The sequence below is a fragment of the Lepeophtheirus salmonis genome, chromosome 1, assembly GCF_016086655.4.
Source record: "Lepeophtheirus salmonis chromosome 1, UVic_Lsal_1.4, whole genome shotgun sequence".
NCBI classification, from domain to species: Eukaryota; Metazoa; Arthropoda; class Copepoda; order Siphonostomatoida; family Caligidae; genus Lepeophtheirus; species Lepeophtheirus salmonis.
Genome location: NC_052131.2, coordinates 48,086,447 through 48,110,387, shown reverse-complemented (window position 1 = coordinate 48,110,387; position 23,941 = coordinate 48,086,447). Strand labels below are relative to the sequence as shown.

The 23,941-nt window shown below is 31.9% G+C and overlaps 3 protein-coding genes across 9 annotated transcripts in view; 2 read left to right on the top strand and 1 right to left on the bottom strand.

The window, feature by feature from the left end:
- The window catches only part of Hat1 (histone acetyltransferase 1), a 46,245-nt gene extending 38,290 nt beyond the window's left edge, over window positions 1-7,955 (bottom strand). The window contains exons 1-3 of one of the 2 annotated variants that reach the window (XM_040727261.2): window positions 7,613-7,955; window positions 7,267-7,535; window positions 5,863-6,231 (exon numbers count right to left, since the gene is read on the bottom strand). In XM_040727261.2, the coding sequence (XP_040583195.1) occupies window positions 5,863-6,231; window positions 7,267-7,535; window positions 7,613-7,770 (796 nt within the window). In that variant the 5' untranslated portion in view covers window positions 7,771-7,955. The remainder of the gene's footprint in view (window positions 1-5,862; window positions 6,232-7,266; window positions 7,536-7,612) is intronic. The other variant, XM_071894054.1, reaches the window with a different exon arrangement.
- Window positions 7,956-15,205: 7,250 nt separating this feature from the next.
- LOC121131863 (dystrobrevin alpha) lies at window positions 15,206-19,547 on the top strand. 6 transcript variants are annotated; one of them, XR_011784317.1, is made up of 3 exons: window positions 15,322-17,264; window positions 17,787-17,841; window positions 18,105-18,201. XR_011784317.1 is itself a non-coding variant. In XM_040727257.2 (2 exons), the coding sequence occupies exon 1, from the start codon at window positions 15,398-15,400 to the stop codon at window positions 17,213-17,215; it is 1,818 nt and encodes a 605-aa protein (XP_040583191.1). In that variant the 5' UTR covers window positions 15,229-15,397; the 3' UTR covers window positions 17,216-17,264; window positions 19,156-19,547. The 6 variants fall into 6 exon arrangements, 3 of the variants coding, with proteins under 3 accessions (XP_040583191.1, XP_040583190.1, XP_071750154.1); XR_011784316.1 differs by having other exon boundaries at window positions 18,047-18,201; XR_005869183.2 differs by lacking the exons at window positions 17,787-17,841; window positions 18,105-18,201 and adding an exon at window positions 19,156-19,547 and having other exon boundaries at window positions 15,206-17,468.
- On the top strand, window positions 19,531-21,396 carry CycH (cyclin H). The gene is made up of 5 exons (XM_040727259.2): window positions 19,531-19,901; window positions 19,965-20,166; window positions 20,245-20,476; window positions 20,544-20,658; window positions 20,731-21,396. The coding sequence occupies exons 1-5, from the start codon at window positions 19,579-19,581 to the stop codon at window positions 20,837-20,839; spliced, it is 981 nt and encodes a 326-aa protein (XP_040583193.1). The 5' UTR covers window positions 19,531-19,578; the 3' UTR covers window positions 20,840-21,396.
- The last annotated feature ends 2,545 nt before the right edge of the window (window positions 21,397-23,941 follow it).

The following is a 23,941-nucleotide window of genomic DNA, read 5'->3' as shown; positions in this document are numbered from 1 at the left end:
TTGTTTTACTTTCAATCTACGGACCAATTAATTACTTTATCTTGATTGATGAGCTATACAAATATGATTTGTGCAACAGACTTAACCTCATATGATGTTATTGTAAGTCAATGTTTATAATTTTGAAACTCACCCGACGTTATCAATATTTCATTTATAGTATCAATCGAAACCAATCATTTAAATGAGACCAATCCAAACCGACTTAGTTAGGTACATGAAAAATCATGACGGTCTAGGATTTTTGGGCAGAAACCCAACACTAGTAGTGATGTAATATTTTATGAGTAAAACACCAAGCCTCCCCCCCGGCCCCCAAACAAAATATATATATATATATAATCCTACGGACGCCCATGGATCTATACATATCTAACTAAAATTTAAAACCTTATTTTTTCTCAAATATATAAGATATTGATAAGAAGAAAATTTGAATTTCTGATGAAAGTGTATCTCATATTCATGCATATATATTATAATATACGCATTAAAGCATATACATACTCACATACGAGTATAGGAAGGGGAATAAATCACAAATTTAGCCCTTTATACAGCACCTACAAAGATGATAATATAATATCCTTACCAATAGGAAGAAAAATAATATATCGACCAAACCCACAAGGACACCCAATATACTAACAACGTGCCAGCTCGTGACTATAGGATGATATACCCCCACCTGACAAAATCAAATTAATCTGAAGGAATGTTTTTATGATAGAAAAAAAAAAAATAATTAGGTTTTTAAAATTTGCTCTTGTCATCGTCATAATTAAAAATGAAAATATCCAGTCAAAATTGATCACACAAAACAAAAATCAATCTCTTTTTAGACTTTGGTCTAGATCATTATTAGAAAAAAAGAAAAAAAATAACTTTTTATGGATTAATGATTCCATACACAAGAATTGTTAATGACGTCAGTAGTGTTTCAAAATTGTGAACTTACAAATAGTGGTGTTCCTGTCCTTATTTAGGACTGAAGACTACAGTCCCTTCCAGTTCAGTCCTAAAAACTTATATAGTTCGGTCCTTGATGACGCCACTCAACTGTATTTATTCTTTTTTTAAGGATAAAGTTTCAACACGAAATAGATTCAACTTTTTAAAATATTTTTTTTATTATGCAAATAAATAGTTTCTAAAACTACATAAATTAAATTTTTTGATTAATAATTGACGTATCTTATTGAAGAAGTCAAACTGACATAATTGTTTAATTAACTTGAATTTATCAATCCTTGTCGAATACATTTGCTCAAACTCGACTCGAATCACTATTCAATTTTTCTCGAAATTAATAGTTATAAATCCAATATAAAACTACTTATGACTAAATGTTGACATCATCATTACTCCTTATATCTATTGTATATACAATAAATATACTAAATGCAATTGTATATACAATAAATATACTAAATGCAAAAGTGGATCACATCTTGCTCCAAAAACTGGTCATAAATATATGTGCATATTTAAGAAAAATAGGGAACATGAATTCATATTTCATCATTAATTTATGCTTACATAGATATATATGTATATACATTATGTAAAACATTCAACATTAATTTGAATATTGGAGGGAAAAATGATAATAATGATAAGTAAACTAAATATATATGTATCATTAATGCATTTAAGAAAACAAAAAGTACGAAAAATGCTTTAAAAGAATATATTAATACCATTTATTGTTATATTATTTTATTCTAAGCCAAACTTAAAGTATCTGCATTTTTTGTGTGTTTTCAGCAGTAACTTTTTTTTTGTCTGTGTATTTATGGTGATACATTTGTATCACAACTAACAAGAAAATTTTGTAGGAGTCTTGGATCCGGATTCGTTGTTCCTGTGTACGGTATAAGTAAATTTGTATTAATCGAAAAAATCCGAGAGGACTTCGTGTACTGGATAAAAAAGATATTGAAAAGCTTTCAGTATTACTGAATGGGATCACCGCATGCTCCGGATAAGTTGGCCTTAATCGATAGATATGTGGATATGAATATAAGAGTTGATTAATAAAACAAAGGTTGTCTGAGGACACATTTTTTCAACGAGCGTGTGTAGCTATAGCTTAGTGCCTTATTTATATTTAAAAAAAAAAAAGGGGAAGTATACATATATGTATAAAAAATGAGGAATTGTGACTTTAAATGAGGTTTAGCTACAGCTCACCACGTTATATTACAAAAGAAAAGGAGAGTGATTACACTAAGGGTTCTAAATTTTCTTCTTCTTTTTTCTTGTCTTTTTAGCGCGCGAATTTTGTTGTTATTGGCAACTTGGACGGTGTGTTTTTTCTTGCCTCAAGTTATCTTCTATATTAATAAAGCAAATTTATACTATTGAAGCAATGTTCGTTTGTTTGGCGGGACCGAATACCTCCGAGCAATACCGGATAGTGAGTTGATAAAACTGATTTATTGCGTAGAAATTCACGACTAGCTTTTTAAAATAAACAAAGATGCGGTTTATTTTTCTTTCAGCTATTTTAATTAATTTTCATAAGTACATATTATGAACTCAAAAATAACATCGGATTTTGATTTTTATATTAATTTAAATAAATCAAGGCCTTCGTTTATAATTCCTTTACTGTCATACTCTATCAATAATACTTATTTTGATAAAAATAACAATTCAGTGAGTACAATAATTAATAACTATTTTACAATAGTTAACAATATACAATAATTAACATTTGGCAACAATAAAATACAGAAGGCTAGCTACCATATGTTTTTTCAAATGCTTCATTTCCCTTTTGACAGTAGAGGTTGAGAGTGGATAAAAAAGCTAGTCGTGAATCAGGCCTTTTTAAATTAAATTTCGACCCTTTGTGACGTCACGTTTCTACCTTGATTATTCTCCTTTTAAAATTAAGCGCGCAAATTTTGTTCACAATCCAAAGCCTAATAAGTTAGAACAAATTTCTCGGCGTAAGGATTGTCTTTTTTTACTTTCCAATCCAATTAAAATCCCCATTCGTCAATGAATTAAATTCATCAAGGCACCTCTTGATAGTGTTGTCCTAGGCAAGATCTTTTAATGGAAATGGATAAAGAATGGAACTGGATCCAGAGCTGTATTTCAATCCAATTTTTCTGAGTCCGAGTCAAAATTCAGATATTCTAGTTACTTTTTCTCTAGACCCTCCCTGTATATTAAACAATCCTTCATTATAATACTGTAAACTTTATGTTGCTGATTTTTAATAGCCCCGTTCCACTAAAGTTAAAATACTTTGCTAGACTTTTCTTGTCTTTTTTTTCCCCCACTAATAGTTGTTCTTAATATGTACTAGGTATGCGCCTATGAAATGAGACTTCCGGCTATTGGTCCCAAGGTGTCGCCGGTTAGACATTATAAACTGGTCCAAAAACTTAAACGCTTATTTTGACATATGTCAACAATATTTAATTCATTCAACAACGCACTTTTTTCGCTCGTAAAAATATCTAATTTTGACATAATTTATTATTTGTTACCAATTGAAGAAAAACGCTTCTCAAGCCCATCAAATGCTTGTGGAAGCTTACGGTGGACATGCTCTAAGCAAAGCACAGTGCTTCAGGTGGTTTGAAAAATTCCAAAGTGGTCATTTTGACGTGAGAAATCAAGTGCACGGTGGGCCACCGAAAAAGTTTGAAGACGCCGAATTGCAAACATTGCTCGATGAAGATGACGGCCAAACGCAAGAATAGCTCAACAACAGCAACAATTGGCCGATTGGAACCATGTTATATACCAAAAACGCCCAAAATATGAAGCCAGGCAACACAAGGTAATTTTCCTTGATGATAACGCACCACCTCATCGCTCTATAGCCAACCGCCCGCTTGTTGAATCGTACAACTGGGAACCTCTAGCTCATTCGGCTTACTCGCCAGACCTGGCGCCTTCCGATTATCACTTGTTTGCATCGATGGGCCACGCATTGAATGATTTACTCTTCGATTCTCACGCTGACGCCAAAAAATGGATCGATGGCTGGTTTGCAGCCAAGGACAAACAATTTTTTTGGAAAGACATCCATAAATTGCCTGAAAGGTGGGAAAATGTGTGGCTAGCGAAGGTGCATACTTTGAAAATTAAATTTTTAACCATTTTTTCACAATAAACGCTCAATTTTTTTATAAGTCTCATTTCAAAGGCGCATACCTGGTTTTAGGGATTGGAATAGAGAGAGAGGGGGGGACATCCTTTCACAATTGAAGAAATAAAGCTTTATAATCCTTTAACTAATTTGTAAGTATTACTTTTTTGAGTATGTACAAGTGCCTCTACATAAGATATGTTATGTTCCTCCCACAATTAATGTTAAGTACCAGAATTGTACGTCAATCCTAGTTCCAAATGTTTTACCCCTCAGAAAATATTTGATGAATGTATTATATATTTTATTGTATGAAAATTTTAAAATGAAAAAATGAAAGATTTAGCATGTAAATCAAAAAATGATATCCCTATTAAGTTTAGGCTCATAAAATTTGAGACAATTATCAGTGCATTTTGGGTTTAGGATCTGGATGCTGAGTTTCTGAATCTGGGTACCTGAAATATTCTTAAATATTGATGTCTGTAGATCCGAACCGATCCGGATACGAGAAAATGTCCTATCTTTACAAGCAAGTAGACTGTATACAGTTTTTGTAAATATAAGAATTAACATTCACGTTGACCCGGTCATTGTTATTATAACGCCCCCTCATTCCGTTAATGTTAGCAAAAATACATTATAATTATAAGACTTCTTTCTTTTTTGCAATGGAGAAAGTATCGTCATATGTTGAATAGTTTAATTTACAGACTCTAATAATACATTAACTAATGTATTATTATCTAAGGCTTACATTGAGTATACGTAAAGTTTTTATCTAAATGGTTATTAATCATAGGTATTAAGGACTATTAATTTATGAAACTTTTTAAGTTTATTTCACAAATTTCAAACGTGGTCTATGGTCTATACAATCACAATTCCAGAGCATCTCTAATGTATAAATAATTATGTTGAATAGAGCACACACTAACTATGCTAGATATTCCTTTGTCTTGTGAATAGTCAATACCATCAGACTAAAGTGTAACGCTGCAGTAAGTGGTTGTGTGTGCTGTCATTCCTACGTTACAAGTGCATAAATTATGTTCAAAAACTTAAGAATAGCTATAAATTAAATGTATATTTATAGTCTCTAGACTCAATAGTACTTATATAGGCTATAAAATATATCATTAAAAAATTGTGTGTTGGAATAGGAGTCTATGAGATAAAAAATACTGAAGTCGGAGTCAGGGATTTTATGTATTAACTCCGCAGCATGCTTGCCATAATTAACTTCACAATCTTTTTCATAAAATATGTGCTATACATTTTAATAGCAACAAGTAACAATTATAATATAAATGTGCATACTAAATAAAAGTACATGTTTTCAAGTGTTAAGGCCATTTCAAATTAAACTTTCATTAATCAATTTAAAAAAATTGAAGGAGTGCATATGATAAATTAACACGTACATGCACATTGGTTTTTTATAACCTCATTATATTTAACGGATTAGGGCATATACATGCCCTAATAAATATAAATTATTAATCCCTGGATTAAAAGAAACAGTACAAAATTGAGACAAAGATGAAACTCTAACTTTCTCAGTCAGTATATGTATGTTTTAACGTTCTCTTTACGCTCTAAAAACAATAGTTTTCAAACTAACTTTTCCCATTAGAACAAACAATAATATAAAACAGACTCCGAAATAAATAAAAAATGGTGGTACATTAAAAGACGCTCGTATGTATGACGTCAATGCCCAGGCATTTTCTTTTAAAATCACTCACCTGTAATGTCTACAACGTTAGAGTCGTCCCAAAATGTTTTAGAAACAATGTCTAGTAGTTTTGCACCCAGGCCTTGTTTCTGATAGGGAGGAAGAATGAGCATTTGGGATATACGAGGACGAATTTTATCCGGATATGCATAGTACTTGTAGATAGTCATGTAGCCAGCGATATAATAGCGAGGACTTCCATTGATATTGGTTCGTTCAAAAAGCAAGTAAAATTTCCAATTTTCATCATCAATGTCTATATAGGAAGCAGCATCAATGTAAAACATGATCCAGGGTTGTAGCTTGGCGTGATATTCTCTAAAGCCTTTAATAGACTCATCTGCTTCATATATCTCATAATTTCGAACAACTTTATCACCTAAAAAGAATAAGAATAAACTCTAAAAGTCGTAAAATGGCGCATTTAAAAAAATGTTTTAGCTCAAAAAGTAAAACTCTTTATAAGATAAATAAAAAAACAACTACGTCCAGGCTTCTTCTTTATATTGTTGGTTGCTATAAAGACCAATGATCATACAGATGAAAACTGAGATGGTTAGCATCCCTTTTAAAATCTAATCTTTGCAAAACCGGGTATAAATTATGTCCGTCCGTCGATTAAACGTCAAAGGACATGAATAAGAGTAGAATTTAAAGAAATAAATATTCGATTAAAGTTTTATTTAATAAATATACAAGTGTTGTATTACTCGAACAACTTTTGGAAAAATTACTCGACTCGTTAGATATACTTTTTGGTAAATCATACTTTATTTAATTTGAATATTCAAAACTCGAAAAATTCGAATAATGATTTGTAAAAGTATATCAATGAAAAAATAAAGGAGCTCCTTAAATCATAAAATGATTATTTTTGTATTAAGTAGGGAAAAGCACATTAGATGTGGAGATAGTCAAAAGTTCAAACTCTAATCTAACACTTATATATACTAAACATGTTGATCATAATATATTCTCTAATGACTAGGTTTACCTATTTTTATTTTTTTAAATGTATTTTAGATTTAATAATATTCAATTAAATACCATTTATAATTCGCCAATTATAGTTTAAAATTAAATAGAACATGGGTTATATGGGATCAAACTTATCATCATGCTTATTTTTGAAGTAATTTGACAATTATTAATTAATTACGTCTTTTCAGAATTAATGAAAGATTAAATTATCCACTATTACATTAATAAAATTAAATTAACAAGTAAGGTGCACGTCTCTTATACAAACAACAATGGGCATGAACGCACTAGCACAATTGTTGAATTAAAGGCTAGTTTGGTGGAATGGAATAGAAGGCCCAGAGTTGATGTCACGTATTACTATTAGGTATTTAGTACAGTACTGGACTTCTTAAATATGTTTATTCTAAAAAGGATCTCAACGTTAACTTACTACCATCAAGAGTAAAAGAAGACAATTTGTTTCCAATCGGCGTGAACTCTTCATCCTTTTTCACTGCTTTAAGAAACTCTGAGAGGGATGAAAGGGCTTGTCCAGGAGCCAGGAGTTTAACAAGTGGAGGAATGACTTCATCTGGCAATACACCTTCCGCTTTTTTGGGATTAATGGTCTCGTCTGCAGTTTGATTCAAATAGCATTTCAAGGATCCCGCCGTCATCCAGAAATCCACCTTGAGTCCACGATACCCGAATATGTTTTCGCTAGGATAAGAAGTGAAATAGAAGCGTCAAAGTATGTAGAGCACACAAACAGTATTAATAATAATCAAGTCACTCACTTTTCTCCGTAGATTTGATGAACCATCTCGGGTTTGAACGATGTGGAGTCATCGCGGATGTCGGACTCCATTCGAACCAATTTAAAATTCAGCGCATCGTTTCCGTCGCAGACAAAGTCCTGCATTAATGTCTTGGACGCTATATCCAGAGTCTCCATATTCTTTCTTTCTTTCAAATTAAAAAATTATCTCCTTCAGACTTAAAAATAACAATTTTATTTATATTAATAATAAGTTTTACTACAAATCTTATCATTCGATTACACACAGTTGTAATATGTAAAATTACACAATATGTCCGGTTATCACGTGGACTATTGCATACCCTTGTACAAACTGTTCTTTGGTCTACTTCCCTTTTTTGTACAACTAGTCATTCAGTCTTTCCGCGCAATTTTTTCTGTCGTGTGCTTTTATTATATGGGGAAAAAATATATTATTTTTATTTCTTTTTTTATTTGGCGCCGGCACTCTCGCGGGTTTATTTAAGAATTACCAACTGAAAAAAGGAAAACATTATGTACTACTATTATGGCTACCTATAAAAAAGAGACATGTTAAAAACATTAAGATTATGTAATTTCAAAAATGCTATTTGTGCAGAATATATATTGATCATACGGATCAACCCTTTTTATTCATATGTATGCATAAAATGCGTTTTCACTTGACATCAGCATTGTAAACGTGGACCATTTTTTTGGGCCAAAACAAACAAGTTTTATAACAATTAAAACCCTATTTTCATGAATACTAAGGAAAATTTAAGAACATTGAATATCAAAATGGTATCAACTAATAAAATGACTTCAACCTTACCATCTATCAAAAATATATCTATATTACCTAGGTCTATTAAATATCTGACACTAAAATATATTATAAAAATGTTATTACATCGTTATAAATTCTTATTTCCATACTGCAGACAATAAATTAACAATTAAAATGGAAATAATAAGGTATTTTTCTCTAATTGTCGTACTTTTATCGTCCCAAAACAATAATGATTGCAACAAGCTAGCGATTTAATAAGGATTTTCGATACATATTAAATTGATTTGATTAAAGTATCACTGACATGAAGTAGTTAATACAAGTGTTAAGTCTCTTTTATTCATAAACCATGTGAAGAAGTTTCATAAAGGTTTATTTGAAACTTGTCCATTTTATCTTATGTTGTAAAACTAACAACTATGAGCCAGGAATCCCCTTGAATTATGATGCAATTTATGACGTCAGTGAAGACGCTCTATTAAACCAATTGTTTCATCATAAATAACAAATATTTTAAATATTTTTAGATCGATAAATTGGTATTAAATCAACTCCTATCAATCGGAAGGACTTTCTCGTATCTTATGTTGATGGACGAATTTATTCATAAGTATTAGGGAATCACAGATAAATTCCTATTATAATCATTTAATAGTATGGAAAAAGTCATTGCCATAATCAACCAAATAAGATCATTAATAGAAATAGATTTATAATTATTATAAGTAAACATATCTCACTGTCTATACAACCAATCCTAAGAGCGACCCAGGTTGTCACCATATAAAATAATTATTGTTGAACTTAAAACTAAAGCTTAATCATGAAAGTATATATGGAAACTTAAATTTAACCATTTGTAAACAAGACTTTGATAAATCAATTATCTATAATTTGAAGTCAAAGCAGGGCCTTGCAGGGTCATAGATATTATTTATTGAATATGTAAATTGTGTAACATCAAATCAAGGAGTTTGCAAATGGACTGTAAATGATATCAGCTTATTATTTATGAGATGTTGATAGAATTTTATAATATATGATATGCAAAAGTTGGGTTTTTATACTAGTTGTAATTTGAAGTACAAGAAGATTGTTCAAGTTGCAAACAAAAATGAGAAGATATAGAGTTTAGACTAGTATTTGTAATAATAAGTACCAATTCAATGATTAAATCTCCATTATATGTTTGATATAGGCATTAATTGGTGAAGGTTTTAACTTTTCCAATGACAATTACTAATAATGAATAAGTAAATATAATAAGCTATCCAAGTTTTCACTGATGAGTTACTTATAAATAATGTCACATCTATTATTTAGTAGGGATGAAGATGGTAATTACCAAGGTTGTGCCCGGTTCAAGTTCAGAGGTTCTATAGGCCTTGGTTCTTTCATTTTAACGGTTTCGGATCTTTTTTATACAGACTCAGTTTGATAACAGTCACTGAAAACAAGGGGCGCACTAGAAAATTCGGGCCCAGGAAATGATATTTGATACAAACAGGACCGCAGTTACCTTATACGTAGTGCCCTAAGTTCCAGCAGGGACCCCGAAAAATAAAGTTGCTTATGAAAATGGTTTTCATTTTTCAAAGTGGGGGTCGTGAAGGGAGAATAGGGGGGGGAAGATGGAATATTGAGGATTGCTTTCAGTCAGCATAAACATAGTACGCATGTTTCGTCGTATTTAGTCTCAGCTAAAAATGTATTAGTGTAGGGAGGGGGAAGGGGGTCTTGGGATAGTAAAGTTTGAAAACCCCTGGGTTAAGAAATATCATAGTTATCATATTATAGGGGATCGACAAGTTTTGTAACGGGCCTGGATCCATAATCTACCCCACCCCTTCCCTCTTTTATTTACACCATGTGGTGCCTAAAACCCCTTTTTCAGAACTCAGATACAACTGTATCACCCTGGCGACGTAAAAAATCATTGGAAAACGCTACGATTGAACAAATAAAAAACTCAGACAATTGACTTATTTATTAAGCTAATCAAATTTTTATAATATATATCTTTATTTATTCTATATAGGGACAAAAGTACAAGAACCGAGACCGATAAGCAATATATTGCAGTCTCGGTTCTGATGTGGGTTTGAATTTGTTGGTTCCGGCTCTAGTGGTTCAAGAACTGGAACCGCTTGAACCGCTAGATCAATAAGGGTACAACCTTGGTAGTTACTAAAGGACTGAATAAATCCTTTAGTAATTACCAGTTTGTCTTTCTTATAAAAAGTGAAGCGCAATGGGAACATTCAAGTTCAATGAGCTTGTGGTTATTTTCCTGGATCTGGAATTTCTCACAGTTTTATACCAATGATAAAATTCCTGCGAAAAAAACATCTTATGTGAAATATTGCATTTAATTGTTGCATAATAAGAGCTACTTTTATATAATTCATTTAGCCAAAAGTTGAATAAGTAATAAAAATTCACTTAAGATAAGGTCAGGAACAATTTATGCTACAGTGGAAATAACGTGCCCAATAAAATAACTATAACAATCCAAAAAAGGATTATTTAATATAACATTAGGAAAGTAATATAAGTAATTTCGTATTTCCCACCCTTTCTTATATATCTGGTCTCATGGGACCACACGATAAGGTGTTTACAGTGTGAGTGTATACTACAAACGTTTTTCCGACAGTATTTTGCTTGGCCAGTTCAGTCGTGAATTATGTTGTGTTGATTATGGAGGTATCAAAGGAAGAAATTCGCCATATTTTACTATCTGAAAGGGAAAAAACGCGTAAAAATCGACCAAGATAGTTTGCAATTTATAAATGGGTGATACATTGGTTCGAACGATTTTTTTTTTGCGCAATTCTGCCCTTTATTGTGAACAACTCAACGGTTTGAAGCTGGCAATCGAACAGAACTCGCCATCATCGGTGAATAGGAAACTACAAGACATCATCAAGACAACGCCAGGCCGCACACATCTTTGATGACGTGCTAAAAGCTCCGGGAGCTTGGATGGGAAGTTCTTATGCGTCCAACCTACAGTCCGGACCTGAAACCAAGTGACTACCGCCTGTTCCTGTCTATGGCCAAGGCGCTTGGTGGTTCAAATTTGGCCTCAATAGAGGGCTGTGAAAATTGATTGTCCGAGCTTTTTTGCCAATAGGGACAAGGGCTTCTACGAAAAGGGTATTAGGAATTTGGATTCTCGTTGGCAACAAGTTTTCAAATAGAATGGGGTATACTTGTAGTAAATCAAATGATTGTAACACTTCTTATGAACCATTGAAATAAAGCAAGAAAAAAACGAAATTACTTTTTCCCTAACCTATTCATTATATAAAAATTTCATCTTCTCATATAGGAAACATTGATTAATTTGGGATCTTTTACAACTAGCTTCAAATTTATTTTCTTTTTAAATATAAAATAAATTAATTAAATTTAACAGTATTTACTATTAACTATCTCATCCTAGAATTGATCGAAATCCCTGAATTTATAAAGGGATTTCCCGGGATATTGTTGAAGGACAATTTCCCAGGAAATGAGAAAGCCTAGTAAAAATGAGCGTTGTTTACGTGATTTTTTGTTTACTACGCTCATTATCTCTATGCAATCTTGTGGCTTTGAACGCAATGTTAGTTAGTTCATGCTCTATTGAACCACAAACCACTACAGAAATAAAATAATTAAGTAAGATATTATACACGAGGCATATATATTATAACATGTACAATCTGCTTGTGCAAGTTACAACTTGTACAAAATCCCACATTGTACATACATTTAAATACTTCAAATCCACGAATGTCTAGGTTTCCCATAGTTTTAAAGAGGGGGATTTTATTAAATTAGATTTTAAGGTATGGAAAGACCTATATACATCAGTATGACTGTTATTAGTAAATGTTAGGTATTTTTTAACCTAAGACCTTCTTTAGATTTCAATAACTCAAACATTGTCTTCACTATTGACCAATATTGCAATAAAATAATGAATTTCAAGACAAAGAAATTACAACTTGTTCAATTTGCTTATACAATTTGCAACTTGTTTAGATATCGAAACTTGTACACAACATATAATATATAAAATAAACATATTCATAACGGTATTGATAACATTTGATGTGAAGCCCCGAACTGACTTGCAACTAGTAACGGATTTCGAAATATTTTTCCTCCACAACTGTCATAAGGGTATCCATGTTGATCCTGGAAACTGCACTGTCCTCCCTTTTTTATCATATTCTACATAACCAGTGAAAATTCAAGGAGGTTAAGATCGAGTGAAGAGGGTGAATCTCGATTGTCTTGTTTTATTGTATATATATATGCCCCTAAAATGTATTTGAAATATGTTAGAACATCGTTGTACAATGTTGTTTTTGTGTTGTACATAAAAGTAACCATTATAATAGAAAGAATAAGATGTTCTTATGTAACTAACCTATTTTTTGTCGCCAATCGATCAAAAAAAAAAAAAAAAAAAATAGTACAAATCTAGCCACTTTTAGGTATTTTCAGTACATATTTAATTGATTTGATTCAAATATTGCTGTTTTTCCATTCATTGGTATCAAGCAGCATTCAATGCACGTGTTAAGTCTTTTTTTATGCATAAAGCCATTTGTTAAAGCTTTGTGTAAAGGTCTATTGGAAATTTGTCCATTTAATGTATAAAAAATTACTAACTATGATCCCCCATTATGGGGTTTCCCTCAGTTATGATGTAATGTGTAATGAAGTGTGGTCTAGGGCAGGGATTCTCAACCTTTTTTAATGATGTACCACTTGTAAAATATTTAGGTATTTCACCCAAGTACAGCCTTAACAACACAACACATTTTTAGATTAAGTGACAAGGGCGTCCACAGGATTATATTTTGGAAGGTGGGGGCTTGGTTTTCGAATTTTTTTGAGAAAAAATCCAAAAATTAAATTTTTTTGGAAAAAATTTCAAAAATCCTTAGCTATTCTCAAAAAATTTAGTTTTTGGAAAACATTTCAAAAATCCTTAGCTATTCTCAAAAAATTTAGTTTTTGGAGAAAAAAAATTTAAGATCCAAAGTTGCTAACAAAAATGAAATTTTTGGGAAAAAATTTCAAATATTAAATTTTTTGTAGAAAATTAACAGAAAACTAAACTAAATTTCAAATATTAAAATTTTTAGTTAAATACTAAAATTCCTCACTTTGGAGAGCTACAACCCCTCCAGCCTACCTACTGCGGACACCCCTGAGTTATGGACCACTTGTAAAATATTCTTATAAATTTTCAAGTACCCCTGGAGTGCCTCCAAGTACCCCAAAGAATATGCGTACCCCTATATGAGAACCACTGGTCTAGGACTTCATTTTGCTATTGCAATTATTTTTACTTGAATCTCTAAGCACATAATTTCATGATGTTAAAGTTAATAGGACACTCATTTTGGAGCACCCTGTATGTATGTTAGCATGTATAAATCTAAAATAAAAATAAACCTCATTAAATATATATATATAATATTGATTGAAGCTTATTTATTATTTAAACAAGGCTCACATTAAAGCCTATTTAATAATACATATGTACATTCTACTCCTATTTCTGACGATTCATTTTCTCATTGTAAAAATTTCCAGTACATTAATTCTCAGACCTACGTACGTAATTTAAGAATAAAAATAGTACAACTATATTGGGGTATATACCTAGAATTAGTGTACACTGCGTGTTTCATTACATGTTTTAGAGTATTTTATTGCAAATAAATTCCATACTTAAAGTTATAACTAAGGATTGAAATAATCTCTTTGCAAATAAATATTATTTTTTTTAAGTCCTCTTCCTATTATCATATACCTATGTTTTTATCTCTAACAACCCTCTGCTCTGAAACTAACTAACTAATAACTAAGTCTAATAGGAACTTTTCATTACTTTTTTATGATCCTACACATCTTTCCTCGTCGAGGGCTTCTTCCACAATCTATTACATATAATACTAGAAATTTATTCTGCAGTGGTCGTATGGAAAAGAATATGTCAAGTATATAATATAAACATTACATATTATATATGTACAATGAAAATAAAGCCTAAATTTAGATACACAATATGATATCACATACTGTAAGTATATTACGTCATACTCCAGGATGAGAGTATAGTCACGTGATGAAAGAGTAGATTAAAAGGGGGACTAACTGATTTAAATTGGTAGTGCATATTATTTATGTCACTTAGTATCACACATAGTAAGTTAAGTGAGTACTGAACAACTCGTTAGTTGATACTGTTAAAAAGTGTATTTGTATTGAATTTTTTTTTCTAGTATCGAATTGTTTTTTTCTAATTAGCCGGGTCAATAATGTGCAGGGAGAGAATATAATTAATATAGACATCTCTTATGACTTATCACACAACTTTTAAAAAAGAAAAAAAATCGAGACATCTGAAACTTGATTTTTTTTTTATCATTAATTAATTATATATATAGAGAGAGAGTTATGCTAAATATGAATATGGAATACGTAGAGTATATGTAACCCTTCTTTCAATGTGTAGTATAATTTTTATATACTATTATCTGAAATGATAGAAGAAATATATTTCATTATTTAAAGGATGATCCCAATTTTCTTTCTATAATAACTAGAACATATGTCTGAATCTATAATCATGTATAGTTATTAATAAATTAGAAACATTAACATTGTTTGAATAAATGAGAGAAAAAAAAACCCCAAATATTTGATGAGGTTGTCGTGATTAAAAACTTGATGCGTTCATACAAAGGGATTGTAGAGTGTGAGTGAATTGAAGGTGGTGAGAGAGAGTGAGGAAAGAAAGAGAGTGTTCCCATGTCCCAACTGGGGATAAGTGGCGAGCTACCGCTGGCGGGAGAAGGGAAAAAGATAGAGAAGAAGAAGATGACTAAAAAAAAGAGAGAAAGAAGGAGGGAAGGAAGAAAGAAAGAGAGAGAGAGAGAGAGAGAAGTATCACTCACTCAGGACCTTACGGATCTTCCTTCTTCCTAGGATATAAAGATGGAGGACTTGGAGACTTCTGCCGCTGAGACGGACCTTCAAAATGAGGACGAGGATGAGAAGGAAGAGGAAGACCTGGACTCAATTCGGTTCGCCTCCTATCGGACAGCTTCAAAGCTGCGTGCTCTTCAAAAGAAGAGTTTGCTGCATCACATTGACATCTGGAACATGATCGAGTCCTTCCGTGAGAATGGTTTGAATGACAATGCCCGCGAAGGGAATGTGACTCTGGGAGAAGGTCGTCTCCGCAGCCTTGTGACCTCATTATATGTGAACTTGGGGAAGCGGCTTCCTCCGGGCCCCGCAATCCGTGATGAAGGAGACGTTCTCTTCTCCTGGCTCATGCGGCTGAGTCCAAAGACGAAAATCCGGTCAGTGAAAACAGCCTTGGCCGCTCTGGCAGCTGGGAAATTGATGGATAAACTCCGCTATGTGTTTAGTCAATGTGCGGATGGGAACGGACATTTGATTCACAAGCGGTTTTGGGAATTCCTCCGGGACTTGCTGAAACTTGCTCAGTCCGTGGGAGAGTATGAAGCTTTCAAGTCTTCCTCCTCGGAAGTCATCTTCCCAGAAGACGCTCGAATCAATGTCAATGACTTTTTAGAAACCATGATGTCAGATCCAGGGCCTTCTTGTCTCTCCTGGCTTCTTGTTCTGCATCGAGTTATTAATGCAGAGTCAGTGCACCATCCTGTCACATGTGGGTATTGTCGTATTCGGGGCTTTAATGGACTCAGATATAAATCCGATCGGGCTAATTATCATCTTTGTCAAAATTGCTTCTGGAGAGGGAAAATTGGTCCTGAGCATCGTGATGATGTTTTTAAAGAATACAATTCCTACAAGTCAAGCTCAGGCCGATCTTCTTTTAAGAAGTCACTTCAATGCATTGGTAATAAAAATAACAATGAGGTTCATACAGAAGGGAAAATTTCCCGCTCCAAATCAAAAACGCCTGCCATTCCTAATTTTCCTGAACAGGAAGTCATCATATCCATGCCTACGCCCTTGCCTCATCACCCGAATAATAACAATAATAATGGTTTTCTAACACCTCGCCCATCCTCACGTTGCACTACTCCTCGTAATCCTCCTTCTCATCCCTCTTATTCATCTCTCCCCAGAATGGATCAGAGACATCATCACTCAACACCGGCTAGATCTTCCTCTGAGGCAGGTGGTTCTTTTATACAATCCGATTCAATGCATAATACAACGGATGAACATAGCTTAATTGCTGAGTATACACTCCGACTCAATGATGAATCCAGGAGCAATTCCGCTTTGCACTCACAATTAGTCCAGGAGTTGGAGAGAAAAAACCAAGAAATCATTCGGGACATTACAAAACTAAGACAAAACTCAAACAACTTTTCCTACCCAAGAGGATCACGCTCTCGAGGAGGCTATGCAGATCACAATTTACAGTCGAGACCCATTATTGTTCCGCCAAATACTAATCCCATGCTGATTAATGAACTTCACGGTCTTCGATCTAAGAAAGAGGATTTGGATCAACGGCTCACGGAATTACAAAGTACACGAAAGGATTTAATGACTGAATTAGAAGAGCTTATGAAATTGTTGAAAAATCAAAAAATGTTTGTTCAAAATCCTGGTCCACCACCTCATCCTCAATTTCTAGCTACTCCATCACAACAACAACAATTCCTTTTTCAAAAACAATTGCAAAATCAAAAGAATAGTCATCATCAGCAGGCTCAAATATCTTCTTTTCTTGGTGAGATCGATAGTGGAAATTCACCCGAATCTTACCCTCCTAATCCGTCGTCCTTGGCCTCCCTCTCTGATTAAAACAAAAGAAGGAAAGAGACGAGATAAATAATGTTTGATAAGTCTCCTGGTAACAAGACTTTTATTTTGATGATTTAAAAATATGTACATTCGAATTGCACTTTTTTATATTTAAAAAAAAAAAAAAAAAAAAAAAAAAAAAAGCCTACAACTTCTGCATTTACTGTTTCATCAATTGATCTTTTTGAAAGTTAAAAAAATAGTTATAATAATTCATTCCAGCAAGGCCTTTGTGTTCAGGATAAATTTGAATGTAAGTGTTTCTTTTTTGACCCAAACTACTTATCAATTATTATGATGATGATGATGATGATAAATATGCACCAATTATAATTAATTCTTCTAAAAGACAATTATATTTTGTACATAATTTGCAGGGTGTTGAAATGATATATAAAAAGATAGCTATTTTATATATTCACACTTACATCCTTATGATTGGTTTTATACGTTAAAATCAGTACACATGTCATTCCTTTACTTGATTTAAATTATTTAATTTCTTAAAAATGGCATATGTTCCTCTTCAGGATAATCCTATACATTTGTTTTATCTTTCATGTTCTACTAGTCTCTCTAAATTATAGTTCATTATTATTCCATTTGCATTTTAAATTTAAAAAAAAGTATATAATGATAACTTTAGGATTATTATGTGATATTTTGATGCTACATATTATTATCAAATGAAAGTTTCCTTCACAATTCCTTATTTTATTTTTTAAATCGCAAGCCATATCATGTTCAATTCCTTAATTAAAAAACAAAACAAAAAACACAACTGTCTCATATAGCTTTTAATTTATTATATATTTAACATATACGTTCTAGTCCTTCTTTTATTTACTTATAAATATATTATATTGTGAATATTGCTTCCCTTCTATAGCATCTATAATGTTATGTCTGGGTTTTATAACCATTTAAAAAGTAACCATTGTAATTTTTCTATTTGATTAAAGAAAAGAATACATATGTCAGAATAATTCACGGTTCATTTAGTTAACATTTATATATTAAAAACAAAACAAAAAAAAACCGCAACAAGACGACCCTTAAAGTGTTTTTGCTACGTACATTTTGCACAATTTTGGATTAAGAAAGGGTGTAACCTACTTTTAAAAAAATTAATGAAAAATTAAATTACAATCATTCTATTTTTTCTACTATTTACTGGTTTTTGAAGGTTTTTTGTCTATTTTTTTCTCAACTCTATTTATTCTCCTTCTTTCTTATCTTATTGTTATTCGAGTGTTCAATAATGACACGTTTAATTACATGCCTTAACTATTATTTTTACAGACTTTCATTTAAATAACTAATATATATAAGCTTTTTTTACAAGAAAAACTAAAGTGTTTAAATCCTATTTGCTAAAATGATTACTTCAATGATCATTATTTTTTTAATCATTCAAAAATCGGAGAAAAGAGGGGAAAATGTCTTGAAATCAGTACATTCATACATTTTGACTGGTGCATTTTAGAGCTTTTTTTCCCCAAATTTATTTAGTTATAATAGATAATGTAAAAAGGCTTTCTGAATTTTCATCTGTTACCCTGTATTTTTTGTTTTTTCATCAAAATCAAAATGTATGGCTATGTATGATAAATATACATATTATATCGTTTTACTGCCCTGTACACAGATAATATATCCTCTGATTTTGCTCTCTGCAATTAACTTATGAAGAAAACAAAAAGACATCACTCTTAATGATATCTTAATATCATTAAGAGTGATTTCCAACTTTCTACATATTCTATTTAATCTGCTTATTTTCCTATCTTATGTACATCACATCCATTATTTGACACGTACATGAACTATAAATGATCCTTGTTTCATTTTTTATATTTCTCAAACGATATGATTTATTACTTACTTATTTACTATTATTAACACGAATATTATTTATACATTCTGATAATTTCCAACAGAATAGGGTTCCACGCCATAACCAATATATTCAAATACATACTTTAGTCATCACTGAAAGAATACTTCCATATATATAAGACTTGAAATCTTCTTGTTTGTTAATTTTACACATTTGGGATAAAATATGATAATTATTGAATGAATAACGTTTTTTTGTGTGTCTGTGCATTTGTATGTATGAATTTTAATTTTGAAAAAAAAAAATCTTTATGAAACGTAACTTAATTTAATTATTATAATTACTGTAATAATGTATTTGGATTGAAATAAATCACATAAAGACTCCCCAATTAAAATATAATGAACATTTAAAATAACAGTAATAATTGAAACGCGTTTCCTCATTCTTTTTCTTTTTCATACCCTAAATCAAGACAAGGAAAAAAACAAAGTAAAAGCTCTTAATATCAAGGATCGAAATCATGTTTACGACGAGTACTCAGCGTCGACATTGGATGTTTAAAAATGAGGACGATATACGAATCCTTAGAAATGAGAATCATCAAAAGTTTATGGAGTCTCAAAGGAAGAAAAGGAGTCAGGGAGGTGACATTCAAAATGACGAATACTTCCTGAGTCCTGAGGACTGTGAACAACTCTTGAGTTTTTTCGAATATAAACTCATGGAATTTTGTTCCAGTTTTCAACCGCCTATGCCAAAAGTTGTTAAAGGGACGGCTTTTCAGTATTTTAAACGCTTCTACCTCAATAATTCCGTTATGGACTGTCATCCAAAAGAGATTTTGTAAGTACAGTTTCCCTCATATTTTTCCTTTCCTAAATGACAACACCACACTATGATAAATAGGGTAACTGCGGCATACCTTGCTTGTAAAGTTGAAGAATTTAATGTCTCCATCAATCAATTCATTGCTAACATCCAGGGAAATAAGGAGCGTGCAACGGATATTATATTGAATAATGAACTTCTCCTTATGAAAGAGCTTAATTTCCATCTCACAGTACACAATCCATTCCGCCCTATAGAGGGATTTCTCGTCGATATTAAAGTGGGTTATCCACATTCTACTAGCTATCTACATGCATTCATTATAATTAATTATTATATTTCATATGTGGCTGAATAGACGCGTTGTGTAAATCTTTCCAATCCTGAGAGTCTTCGATCTGATATTGAGAAATTCCTTGATGATGTAAATTTTACAAATGCTTGTTTGACCTACGCTCCATCACAAATTGCCCTTGCCTCTATTATTCATGCTGCATCTAAAAATGGTCAAAATATGGACTCCTATGTCTTAGACGTATTGTTTGGAAGTAACGATGAAAAACTGAGGACATTCGTGGAGTCCATCAAAAGTAAGTTACTTCTTCCTTGAGGATGCGTTTATGAGGCTTATATGTATTTCTTTTCTCCATCCTCAAGATATTCGTCTAATGGTGAAAAATATTGAGCCATGTCCCTTACTTACAATCATAAAACCCATCTCAGAAAAGCTGGAAAAATGTAGGAACCAAGAAAATAATCCAGATAGTCAAGTGTAAGTTCATAGTCATGCCTTTCTCTCTTGATAATCTTATTCTAATGTATTGATTATATTTTAATAATTTAGATATAAACGAAAATTAAAAGAAATGCTGGATGAGGACGATGTTTACCACGCATCGAAGCAAATTCGTATGGATGATGGAAATATCGATGGTATTACGCCAAATGCTTAGCTTAGCTTACCACCAACTCTATTTTAACAGCCAAATTGCTAGAACCTTCTTTTTTCCTCATAGATTCTCTTTTAATTACCGTTGTTCTGTCAGTTAGCTTGACAATTAATAATTTGTAAGGTCTCTTTTCATTCAAAGGGAAAAGAAGAAATAATGATTCACCTAGGCATAATTAATTATAATTATTCTACTGAATACTTTTTTCGTATTGGAGATGAATGAATTGTACTTTAGGTGGAATGAGGATTGCCTTTTTATATGTGATGTATCATTTTAATAAGAGTTTTCGATTACAAGTTACTTATCTTCATAATGAGAAGTGACCTTATCAACTGCGTCATCTCGCCTACTCCCCATACTTTTAAAAGGCTTCATTTTTCACAATTATGACGGATTAAACTTGTTGACTCACTTTAGTTGAATTTTTTTTTTTAAAAAGAAACAAAGTCAAATGGATATTTAAGTATATATAAATATATATTTCATATTATTTAGTATGTAAAAATACATCTTTGGGTTGGGATTGACATATGAAATACAGTATGATTGTATTATGATTATTTCGTTCTTCTTTTACCTCTCTTAGAAGTTTGGAAGGTCTAAAGGTCACCATTTAATGTTTCTTGATAATGTAATGGAGTCAAACATCAAGGTTATAGATTCTTAAGTACATAGATAGAAAATACCGTGCGCAGAAAACTGCCCTGGAGAAAATTACCCGTATTTTGTTCAAACTTCATGATGAATAATAACATATTATACATTTGCCTAATATTATTTGTGAAAAATATTTAAATATATTTGTTTGTTCCATTCCCCGAGTAAGTACCTTCATGTGTGACTAATATTATTGCAATATAGGAGGAGGAGGGGGGGGATAAATAGCTTAAAATATGGTTGAAAACTGGATAAATTGACGGGGTTTGTTTTAAGGATCTAGGGGTACCTCGGGGAAACACGAGGACTTGTAACTATTTTTGTTATTAGAAGGTTTCCTTGTATGAATTGGCGGTGGTTTTTAGCAATCCCACTCTACCCCAAGACTGATCCGAGGGCGGAGGGTATTCAACCATTTTTTAAAGAAGTCCTAAGATATTAACCCACCCCCCATCTCCTTACCAATCCTCTCGATCCATTTCTTGGAAGATTGCATTGAATTTAAAAAAAATTCTAGGAAATTGTATCACAATAATATTACTCACACTTGAAGGTACTCCTTTGGGGCATAGAACAAAAAATATGATTAGATATTTGTCATAAATAATATTAAGCTAATTTATAATGTTTTATTATTCATCATTAATAATTCCACTAGTGTAGGGTTTGGGTTTGGACGGATCTCATTGTAAAATTCAGTCTACAGAATAAATTGGGTCTGTTCCACATTTATTCATTAGAAAATAATTTTGACGGAATAAATGACGTAATAACTGCCATGTGGTATCTTTTTTTCTATAAATGGAAATTTCTGTTTACTATTTTTTTTTCTGGTCCACAGTCTTAGTTTCTGTCCTTTATTTGAATTTTGATCTACGACCTCAATATTATAATATATCAATTCGGATAATTTTTTAAAAATCTTGGCCATGGAATTCTAGAGATCTGGAATAATCATGCATAATTTTTATTTCAACAGGAGGGTAATATAAAAGGAGTGTTTGGTTGAGAAAAATGATTAAAAGAATCACTTTTTATTTAAAAATAAAAATAAAGGAAAACAAGGCTGCATGTGTGATTATTGCAAGGTTCTAGAATTTTGGTTTTTGAATTGAAAAAAGAAAGAAACTCTCTGCATAATTTGGTAGAATGGCTTTTTTACAGCCCTCCTGCCCACCCCTGTGGAAGCCCCTGACTATTAAAGGACTCCCTTTACTGACTATATACTAGTATTGGCTTTCGATCTGAAAATACTAGGCCGGTCTGAGAACTTTATGAATTTTAGTAGACCGAAATAATTCCGTCCTTGATAGAAGATCGGTCTAAAAAAATAAGATCTATATAATTTAAAGCAGATAACTATTCCAAGTAGTCTTATTATGTATGGTCTTAAGTAAAGTGCATATCAAAAGACTTATATACAATGTATTAATGGAAGTATTTTGTGTCATGGCAATAAAAATATCATGCACTTATAATGTTGGATTTATGGGGTGAGCACTGGCGACTCTTGTCTTAGACCTGCGTCTGATAGGAAGGTGGGGCAAGTCACTCCCCCCGGGTAAGTTGATATTCCACTGAATTTGGGAGAACTATAGAAAATTCAGATTTGTTTACTTTTACCATATTGATGGGGACACTATTTTAACTTCTTATTAAATTTTATAAGAAGATTCAGTAAAATAGACAAGATTTAAGGACATAAATTTTTATATTTGTCAAATTTGCATATTTGATGTCACTACAGTTTTTGGTTTATATTATGTCTTAAATGGTTATCTTATTAATTTTCACCTGTTGGAATTGTTCATTATACATTAGTGAATGATTTGGATAATTAATTTAAAGCATATTTTTTTTCGTTTGCTTCTTGATGACTTTTGAACTGAATGGCATAGGGTTGGGACAATTTGATACATGTATCAACATTTAACATGCTCCACTTCTGCATGCACGAACAGTAGAGGAAAGTGAGGTAACATAAGATTTGAATATATGTAAGTTAGTCGATCGGAAAATCTTGAAAAGCAGTCCCACATTCAAATATACCAAATACTTTCTGTACAACAAAGTTTATTAATTACAATGTAAACAGATAAGTTACATTCAGAGTCCATATATTTGTGCGTGTAGAGCTAATAGTGTGGGGTTTGGAAATTTGTAAGTGGTATAGTAATCCTTGAAACACTTTATAATCTCTAATTTGTATATAAATTTCAAGAAGATGCTGAGGAATTAACTAAGAAAAACTAACAGTAGAAAAGACGCAGAGGTGTTGAAGCTTGCTGTTACGGCCATCCAGAATGAATCCTCATTTAAGAAGCACGGCAAAATCATTTAACATTGACAAAATGACATTGAGTTATATGGCATCTCAATCCAAGAAATACAAAAGTTATCAAGGTACTAGAATGGCTCAGAGAATATTCAACGACCAGAAAGAGG